General features: G+C 34.5%; 2 protein-coding genes across 2 annotated transcripts in view; one reads left to right on the top strand and one right to left on the bottom strand.

Moving 5' to 3' along the window:
• Positions 1-4,977, top strand: part of LOC100182944 — a gene marked incomplete in the record, with an annotated part of 8,547 nt that extends 3,570 nt beyond the window's left edge. Inside the window, 6 exon segments of the mRNA XM_009861933.3 lie at positions 241-356; positions 806-952; positions 1,781-1,880; positions 2,359-2,479; positions 2,949-3,085; positions 4,267-4,977. Of these exon segments, the coding sequence (XP_009860235.1) occupies positions 241-356; positions 806-952; positions 1,781-1,880; positions 2,359-2,479; positions 2,949-3,085; positions 4,267-4,298 (653 nt within the window).
• Positions 4,978-6,366: 1,389 nt separating this feature from the next.
• LOC100185304 (ancient ubiquitous protein 1) lies at positions 6,367-10,192 on the bottom strand. Its single transcript, XM_018815544.2, has 6 exons — positions 10,083-10,192; positions 9,877-10,017; positions 9,475-9,586; positions 8,492-8,584; positions 7,981-8,087; positions 6,367-7,585 (listed from the first exon to the last, which is right to left on the bottom strand). The coding sequence occupies exons 1-6, from the start codon at positions 10,119-10,121 to the stop codon at positions 7,448-7,450; spliced, it is 630 nt and encodes a 209-aa protein (XP_018671089.2). The 5' UTR covers positions 10,122-10,192; the 3' UTR covers positions 6,367-7,447.
• Between the last annotated feature and the right edge of the window lie 29 nt (positions 10,193-10,221).

The raw sequence follows: 10,221 nt of genomic DNA, 5'->3' as shown, positions 1-10,221 counted from the left end.
GGTATCGGTATCGGTAAAAGCTAAAAATATCGGTATCGGTATCGGTGGAAAAAAGTGATATCGGTCGGTCTCTATTACATTTTACCTTGCAGCAACAGTAATAAATTAAATTATACCTGTTAATGCATTTACGTTGATGGTTGATACAATTGTAGGACAACCATTGATATTTTTTACCAAAGTGTGTTATACTATACATAATATATTGCATACATTTCTATACCTTTATATTCCCCACAGAATACGTACAAACTGTCGTCGTCCCCCTTGAGAGCAACACCAATCTAACAGATGATCTTCTCACTCATACGTGGCTTCGTGATCTTCAAGCTATGTTTGCTAGGGCTTTGATAGAAGTTAGTTGAATTGTAGCTTTTTAATTGTTTAAATAAGGGGTCTATTCAATGTGGGTCAGTTCCTACAAATGGGACTTGAGATTTAGGCTATAGTTGACCCATTACCCCAACATTGTAATTTGTGTATATGCACATTGCTATTCTATATGGGTGAGGTCCTACAGTGAGACATGCCATGGGAACTGGGATTTAGACCAGAGTTGGCCCGTTACCCCAATATTGTATATGCACATTTTATTCTATATGGGTGAGGTCCTACAGTGAGGCATGCCATGGGACCTGTAATTAGGGACAGAGTTTGCCCATTACCCCAACTTTGTAATTTGTGTATATGCACATTCCATTCTATATGGGTGAGGTAAGCTTGGGACTTGAGATTTAGACCAGATAATTAGCGAATTAAAACTGTTTAAGGTAGAAACCTAGTAATCCATGATAACTTCCCACAGAAACAACTAATCAACATCTTACATGCGAACCAAATGTTGCAAAATAAACGATTCCACCTTTTTATCGAACCCAACCTTCCACTCACTGCCAAACTTTTATTCTCGCACGATAAAGATGGTCAACCTTCCAGTGATGCCTTGTTAAAAGTGAGGTTTTTGTTGCACAACACTGCAATCAAATACACCATTATAACATTTTTTTTTTTCATAAGTTTTTAATATTTTTGTGTTATGACGATAAAGATGGGCAACCTTTCAGTGATGCCTTGGTAAAAATGAGGTTTTTGTTGCGCAACACTGAAAAATACATAAAATGATCTTTACAAAAACTTTTAATATTTTAAGTTTTTACCAAAAGCGCAATTTTATTCTACTATCTGTTACATAATACAATATTTATGTGCTGATAAAAAACATTACAATTTACTACATTTAATAACTTCGTTACTTCATTTTTTCGGAATAACAATTATAAACAAAAGCAAGTATACGGCCGGCCACAACAGCAGTAGCTATATTTATTTTATTAAATGAATCACCTCTTAAATAATTAGATAATACTAAAACACTATCTCATTAACTTCCATTATCAACCCCAACCCAAAACTCTATTTTGCCCATCTTTATTATACAGATAGCAGCAACCATAGAACAACAACTTTATTTAATAATCACCTTCTAAAAACACCTAAACATTACCCTATTTTTTATGTGCTGATGAAAAATATTACAGTTTACTACATTTAAATAACTTCATTACTTAATTAATAAAATTAAAGCCCATTTTTTCCACCTTTATTACAGATAGCAGCAACCATAGAACAACAACTTTATTTAATAATCACCTCCTAAAAACACCTAAACATTACCCTATTTTTTATGTGCTGATAAAAAATATAACAGTTTACTACATTTAAATAACTTCATTAACCAATTAATAAAATTAAAGCCCTATTTTTTCCACCTTTATTGCAGATAGCATCCATCATAGAACAAAAGCTTGCTAGAGATAAAATAGTTTTGCATCTACCACACGGAGTTGTACTTACTTCCAAAGTACCTTACATGATTAACGGTACGCATTCAATATTAATAACATTTTCAATATTTATGGTATATAAGCATATATTTGATATCCGGTTTTTTAGTTTTTAGACTTATTTTTTAAGTAGGAGAACTGAAGTCAAATTTTATCATTAGCGTGCAGATAGTCCTTACTGAGTTTAATCTACTATTCCAATTTTTCCGTTTAAAACGAGACCGATTTCGAGTTATCGTCACTTACATTTTGACTGGTGACGTCACTGGTGCTTCTTTATTGTGCGCGGCCTAATTGTTACAATGGAAAACATCATGCTAACGATTTTCCTTCGGCGATATCTAGAAAATGGCTGAAGATTTTTCAAAGATTCTTTTTTCCACAGATGCATTAGTCCTTATATTTTATTAATTTATCGAATATTTATTATCTACTATCACTTGTTTAACGCAAATAATTTTCAAAGTCAATACTGTGCATAACTAATTGCATAAAATCCCAAACAACTCCACAGCAAAAGGTGTTTACATTTACATGAAGAAGTCCGGAACCTCACCCGGGATCATCGTCCTCATCATATTACTTTGTGTTCTACTTATAACGAGCATTGTGGCCATGGTCAGGAGATATTCGAGGTAATTATTTTTATTTATGTTTATTTCTTGTTGTATTAAAAAAATATATGAGTTTATGTTTTTTTTTATTAAAATTTATTTGTATTGTGCTTGTTTTTTTTGTATTAGAAAAAAGTTATATTTGTCCTTATTATTTATTTCTTTGTAAGTTTGTTTGATAAAAAGTAGTGAAAACTTTTATCCAAGTTCGTCGAATGCAAAGTTGTAGAAGCTGGTTGTCGTGACAATTTGTTTATTTGTGTATCAAATTATGTTGAATGCCAGGTTGTAAATATTTCCTCCAAGGTATATTTAATACAAAGTAACCTAATCTGTATTAATTTATGTTTAATACGAAGTATGACAGTTTCTGTCGGGGTTGTTTTATATCAAAGCTTATTCAATACAAATTTTTGACAAGTTTAGTTTTTAATGTGAAATTAATTTGCCCTAAAATATATCCAATACAAAGGTTGTCCCAACTTTCCAGGAACTCTCGATGGAATAGTTACCTGGGATCATGGAAACCCCACTTGAGGTCCTCGCGTGGAAGATCACAAGACCACACAGCCATCGTGGACCAAGACCAACTTATGGAAAACGAACTCGACACCATGGATATATCAAGTAGGGTAGCTTTGGTGTCTTAAACTGTGTGTATGTTTGTATCAGAGCCGTAGAAACATCGAGTAGTCCAACTGCCGCCATTTTGTTTCCAAAAACGAGCAAAGCGGTGACTTTCGCAATAAGTTTAAACGAACTTAGGTTTTGTTTGCGATTTCATTTTGTGGGAAGGCAAAAATGGCTTATATTTACCTTAAATAGCTTATATTTACCGAGAAGAGCTAAATTATAGGTTTTAATGTGTGGAAGCATTAGTAGTTTAGTCGTTAGCTGTCAGTTGGAGCACCGTTTAGAATTATTGTAAATGGCAACATAATTTATAATGTGTTCCCATAAGCAAATAGAATTACATCGCATGATGTGTGTTTGCAGCAAGTCACGCCAGTTCTGCAGACAATTAGCCTATTTCCCTTTGGCTGTCAAATTCACTGTGGAATGCGGTATTTAAATGTAATATGAGTTACACAGTTAAAACCAGAGAAGCAACAGAGTTACGAAGAGTGAAGTCAGTTACAGCAAAATATAGAGCAGTGTTTTTTATTTGCGTGGTGGTTTTGTTTCATATACTGAACACAGGTTTTGTATGCCGTATGGTATCGGTCAGTTTTTCTTCAGTTCATTATACGATAAATTAAGTCAAGGAGTTCATTATTTGATAGATTAAGTCAAGGAGACAGACAGAACTACATTATGTTCAAATCAGTTGGGTATAACAGAGCCATAGCATTGGTTGCAAACATTCTAAGCTCCCATAGCAGTTTTCATTTAATAAAGAGTTATTCTATCGGGAAAAAAAAAATCACCAGGTTTAAGTATCACAGTAATGGTTACAAAACGGCCCCTTTTAGTTTATTTAACATTGTGTTTATTTGACTAGTAGTAGTATGTTTAAATAAAGTTTTTGTGTATCACCTGGAAAAGGTGCAAAGTTGATGGACAGTTACAATGTTTTTCATCCCAAACAGCAAGGGCTTGTCAAGTAGTGTAGGTTTAAATAACATTTAGTTTTCGAAATGGAAACTATGGTGTGCCTGATAGCAGCAGCAGAATCTGAAAGTATTATTTTATATTTTACTTTTTATTTTATTTTTTTTCAGCCACAGAAATATCGTAATGTGTCCCCTAGTAGCAACGAATTAAGAAATTTTTATTTTGTTTTTATTTTTTTATATTTTTATTTTTAGCGACAATCCAAGGAAACATGCAGATAGGTTGAAAACCATCCAAGCGCGACATGGTTGAAGAACAAATAATATGATTTCTATGTTGTACAGATACTCGATATTTTTATAGCATTTTGTATACTATTTCTATGGGTAATAAGGCGGGTACTTCCTTCGTATGAAAATTAAAACCAAAAATCCTTTAACAATCTCAACTTCAAGCGTGAAATAACATTTTAACTAAAGCAATTTTTTAAATACTTTTATTATACCCTTTCAAGTGGCGTCTAACATACACACGTTCTGTATTTTGTTACTTTTTACCACTTTCACACTTTATAACATTGTAAGTAATAATTCTTTTTATATCACCGACTATACAATAATTTATTCCATCATTCCATAAAAGATAATGTTTTACTAAAATGAATTATTTCAAAATGCAGTTTTTGTAAAAAAATTTTTTAAATACCCGAAAATATAAATATATTGCTAAACTGATTAATTAAACTCTTGATTGAATGCATTAATTGCTATTTTAACAAATGTTTCATTTAAAAATGATTCTGCCGCAAACGAGTGCCAATTACAGATTTCATATTTTTTTCAAGCTTTTCAGGTACTGACATTTTACAGAAGTATTTTCTTGTTCATATACGATCTCTATGTTTGGTGCCCAGGCTTATGCTATCTGTTGATTTCGCAAATAATAATAAAAATGCTTTTGTATAATTTGCTGTAGGTATGAATTATTTTTATATTCAATCAAAGAATGAATGCAACTTCTTTTATCCTCGCGTGGCCAGAAAACTACGTTGCAACACTGGTTTCTTTCGTTATAACACTGGTTTCTTTCGTTATAACACTGGTTTCTTTCACTACAACCCTGGTTTCTTTCGTTATAACACTGGTTTCTTTCGTTATAACACTGGTTTCTTTCGTTATAACACTGGTTTCTTTCGTTATAACACTGGTTTCTGTTTCATAACCTCTGGGTTAGAGACAGACCCGCTAACTGTGACATATCGCCGGATGTATTGAATAATCACCAGAAGTCAGCACAACTTGAAAGTTAATTTGGTTTGCAATTTTTAATGTTTTTGATTTCCTTTCTTTATTGTGACGCTGTAGCTCAATGGTTAGACATCTTGCTTTACAACCAAAGGACACCGGGTTCAAAGCTCGGTACTGCTACAATATTTAACATCGAACTTTGAAGCTAATCTGGTTTGCAATTATTAACGCAATCATTTTGTTTTTTTGCAATCATACATGTTTACTTTAGTTATAATAGGCAACCTGTAACCAAAGGAAACTGGGTTCAAAGCTCGTTGCTGCTACCATTGTGAGTATATCTAATGGTCACTAATGAGTTGTGTGAATCACCCACATAGTTACATACGTAGTAACTCGATAACTTCTAACTGGGCACGAGGTGTATGAACAGAACACCTGTATTGTAACGACTGTTGTTGTCCCACCATGCGAGGATAAATATGTTACAAACGTGGTAACTCAATCGGGCACGAAGTGTTTGAAACAGAACACCCGTGTTGTGACGATTGTCGTTGTCCCGCCATGCGAGGATAAATATGTTACAAACGTGGTAACTCAACCGGGCACGAAGTGTATGAAACAGAACACCCGTGTTGTGACGATTGTCGTTGTCCAGCCATGTTAGAATAAATAAGTTACATATATGGTAATTTGTAAGCAGGCACGGGTGTATGAAACACAACACTAGTGTTATAACGACTGTCCTTGCACCGCCACGCGAGGATAAATAAGTGCCTCCAACTGCGACACCACAAAATGAATATTCCCAATTTATTTTTACCCCACAGTAATCTTGACAACAACGATGGTACTATATATTACCATAGAAACATTATACAACAGAACATAGAAGCAACATAATTGTACCCGAATTAATTTAACACCTTTGTAACAAAACAAACATATTTATAACAGAAATATTGTTCTGTACGATGTAATAAACCACTGTGTGACATCATACAGAACAATGGTTTATAACCAAAAACACGTTTTGTCAAAAACTTTAAGTTTATAAGTTTGTACTTCTCAACCCTTTGGGTCAAAACTAAAAATATGCGGCTCTTAAATTTGGTTGGGTCCCTTACTGTGGTTTACAAAAGCCTTTTGACTGTTATTGTATGTTTATGATTTTATTACATGCTTACAAAGTTTTTCGAAATGAAGTTTGGAAAATCTGGTCGCTGTTTAATTTGGTTGGGTCGCCCACTATAGTAGTTACTAATGCGTTTGAGTGTTATTGTAAAGTTAAACCTGTGGTATGTATGGTATATTAACTCCCATGTTTTACATGTTATGTTGTTGTGTTACAATATACAACAGTGTTTCTTAGAACCTATATATAGAAGCACTCACTATTTGATATAATTTGATCGCCTACTATAGTGGTTACTAATGCTTTTTAATGTTATTGTTGTAAAAGTGAAACCATTTTATTCAAATGCTTAAGAAAGTTTAAATGTAGCTTCGGAAATTGGGTCGCCAAGCTTTTGCTTTTGATGTGTGATTATTATTTTGGTTGTGATAAAAAGGTTAAGAAGCACTGTACGAAGGTTTACTGACAATTAGTAATTTAACATAGTAACATTGCTTTGCTATTTATTAATTATATATAGTAGGATGGGGGAAGATGGGACACCTTTTCGTTCTATTTTCTCATACATTTTGATAGTAAACAAAGAACATTTAAAGAATTATAAAACCTTGTCCTCGCGACTTTCATAGACCGTTGTTATTTGTTTAAAACACGACCAGGATATTTATATATTTTGTGCTAAAGGTGACCCATCTTCCCCCACCCCACTATATCTACCGAGATACTTGAAAATGAGTGGCCATTTATAGTGTTGGAGTAAAGGGTAAAAAACCACATGGGTGGGTCTATTGTATATAGTAGGGTGGGAGAAGATGGGACACCTTTAGAACATGATATTTAAATATCCTAATCAGGTTTTAAACAAGGGTCTATAGAGTTGTGAGAATACAGGTTCAAAAAGTTTTGCATGTTCTTTGTTTACTACTAAATAGGACAAAAAAATTGAATGAAGGAGTGTCCCATCTTACCCCACTCTACTACACCATTTCTTTTTAAATTGTGAGGTGTTCCAAACATTCAACACACAGGTACGAGGTTCAAGTCCCAGGTAAGTTACAATCCATGTTTTGCGATATATTTTTCCCTTGCTACAGCAATAAATTCATCTTTTTTCTCCTGCAAGGTCATGTGACGCCGATTGGGGTCGCGACTAAACGAGGGGTTGACAGGAGTTCTTACTTTCGTGGCAACCTGTGAATGGCACTGTTGGTTAAATGCGTTTATTGTGTTGTTTACATACATATACATTTATATCTTTGTGGGTGGGAACTTATCCATGGTTGCCACTCCCATGTCCACAGTCGAGTTGCTGAAGCTATTGCAGTGTGTGGATAAGCAGACATGACTTTTGGTTGGTTTGGTCATTTATACCCTCATGGGTGGGAACTTGAGTGACTTTTCCATGATTGTTACTCCCATACCCACAGTCAAGCTGCTGAAGCTATTGCAGTGTGTGGATAAGCAGACATGGTTTACTAATTTAGACAACCCATAAATGACCACTTGGTCGGTGCAATTGATGTAAGTGTCTTGCTGGTTACACTTATTTATAATCATCGTTCCGATCTCACAATAGAGTTATTTACTTTAACTTTTGAATCGGTGTCAGTTGCCACCGTTGGATCCTCGGCCACGAACGTTACAACTCCTTCCAAAATATTGGTGACCGTGATATCGACAGACTTTGTTCTTTCTGTAGAAAAAGTGGTGGTAAGTCTGTGTTTATAATAATGTTGAATAGGTTGCATCATTTTACAGGTGTTAAGTTGCATTTGACCGACACTTTAGTATTTTTGACAGCTAATTTTACAAAGTGTCAACAAAACAATAACCTTGAATTGGTTGAACCACTTTTCACAGGTGTTTATATATAAGTTAAGTTGTATTTGACCGACACTTTAGTATTTTAATTAGGTAAATATATAATTATAATATTTTTTCTATAATATTTTGACTGAACAGTATTTTTGACAGTTAGTTTTACAAAGTATTAACAAAACAATAACCTTTATAAATGTAAATATACAAGCAATATAACACAAGTAAAGTAATATATTATAAATGTTTAAAAGCAATATAACACAGCCGTATTCTTACCAACATCAGATACAATAACATGTATAGGAACATGGGGCAAAATATCTTTGACTTGTTGGGCCATCCTCATGGTGTTGTTGGATGGTGGAAAGTCTGTTTGGTTAACACACGATTATAAACAAACTGTAAATATCATTTATTTTGTTCTAACTGTTATGTTCTTAACCTTCTGCCCCCAAGCGGGCACAAGTTGTATGAAACAGAATAATATATTCTTAGCTCTACCCCAAAGTGGGCCCAAGGCAACAGGTTGTATGAAACAGAACACCATGTTATAACGACTGTCATTTTCCAGGCACGTGAGGATAAATAAGTTACATATGGGGTAACTTATAAGTGGGCAAAAGGTGTATGAAACAGAACACCGTGTTATTACGACTGTCATTTTCCAGGCACCGAGGCACGTGAGGATAAACAAATTACATACGTAGTGACTGGTAAGCGGACACGATGTTTATGGAACAGAACACCTGTGTTATAACGACTGTCATTTTCCAGCCACATGAGGATAAATAAGTTGAATGCATGGTAACTCGTAAGCGGGCACGATGTGTATGAAACAGAACATCTGTGTTATAACAACTTTCCTTTTCCAGCCCAATAGGATAAATAAGTTGAATACATGGTAACTCGTAAGCGGGCACGATGTGTATGAAACAGAACACCCGTGTTATAACGACTGTCATTTTCCAGCCCAATAATAGGATAAATAAGTTGAATACATGGTAACTCGTAAGCGGGCACGATGTGTATGAAACAGAACACCCGTGTTATAACGACTGTCATTTTCCAGCCCAATATATAGGACAAATAAGTTGAATACATGGTAACTCATAAGCAGGCACGATGTGTATGAAACAGAACATCTGTGTTACATTGACAGTCTTTTCAACAACACAAGGATAAATAAGTGACATTCATTCATGGAATATACAAAACTAAAGTTTCAACAGCAATCACACGGAACCATATACAGCGCAAACCTCTCAAATGTTCCTGTGGTTTTCTTTCTTCAAATCTAACCCGTTTCAAATACTCCCCTACATCGGATGCATCATAATTTGTGCATGGTGCGTTTAACATTGATGACATGCTCTGTGGTGAATATGATGTCATGATGGTTGTTGTGATGTAATAATATAACAATGTGAGAGAACAAATGTTTTGATAAATTTTATGAATAAACAACTCTGGCCTAAATCCCAGGTCCCATAGCATGCCTTACTGTTGGACCTCACCCATATAGAATAGAACAGTTGAAAAAAATTGTTGCATTTATGCAATTTATAGTTACTGTCAAAATCACGTTTAAACATAAGTTTAGACAATCCATCACTTATCAATAAATTAATGCCACAATAATTAACATAAACCGCAATCTCCACCTTTCTTATTCTTTCCTTAAACTCGTTTGAATTTTCATCTTTGTTTTTCCTCATTGTTGGAAGTATTGTGATGTCATAGATGGTCAATGGACAGAAGAATGACCATAAAAGGTCGGTCCACCAAACACTATCCAGGGTGCTCTGTGTGTAGGTGGTCGTGTTATAATAACATGGAATGTACAAGAGCGAAAAAACAGGTAACTCACCCCACTTATAGGAAAAGGCCGCTTCATTCGAACAACCATCGGTTGGATTTGGAAATCGTGATTGAACGGCCAATCTCTGTGGAATAATGTGGTGGGTTAGTGGGATAAATAGAGTAAGTGTTACAAGTACCAGCTGTCT

Source organism: Ciona intestinalis, unplaced genomic scaffold, assembly GCF_000224145.3.
Source record: "Ciona intestinalis unplaced genomic scaffold, KH HT000089.1, whole genome shotgun sequence".
Lineage (NCBI taxonomy): Eukaryota > Metazoa > Chordata > Ascidiacea > Phlebobranchia > Cionidae > Ciona > Ciona intestinalis.
The sequence above is the reverse complement of the archived record's forward strand: the minus strand, read 5'-3'. Positions and strand labels throughout refer to the sequence as shown.

Bases quoted from the DNA above. Each gene is read 5' to 3' on its own strand.
- LOC100185304 (XM_018815544.2), bottom strand. From the start codon at position 10,121: ATGGTTGTTCGAATGAAGCGGCCTTTTCCTATAAGTGGG. The intron at 10,018-10,082 runs GTGAGTTACCTG...ACCTACACACAG, and splicing joins GGCCTTTTCCTATAAGTGGG to AGCACCCTGGATAGTGTTTG. The intron at 8,585-9,474 runs GTTTGCGCTGTA...TTAACCAAACAG, and splicing joins ACCACAGGAACATTTGAGAG to ACTTTCCACCATCCAACAAC.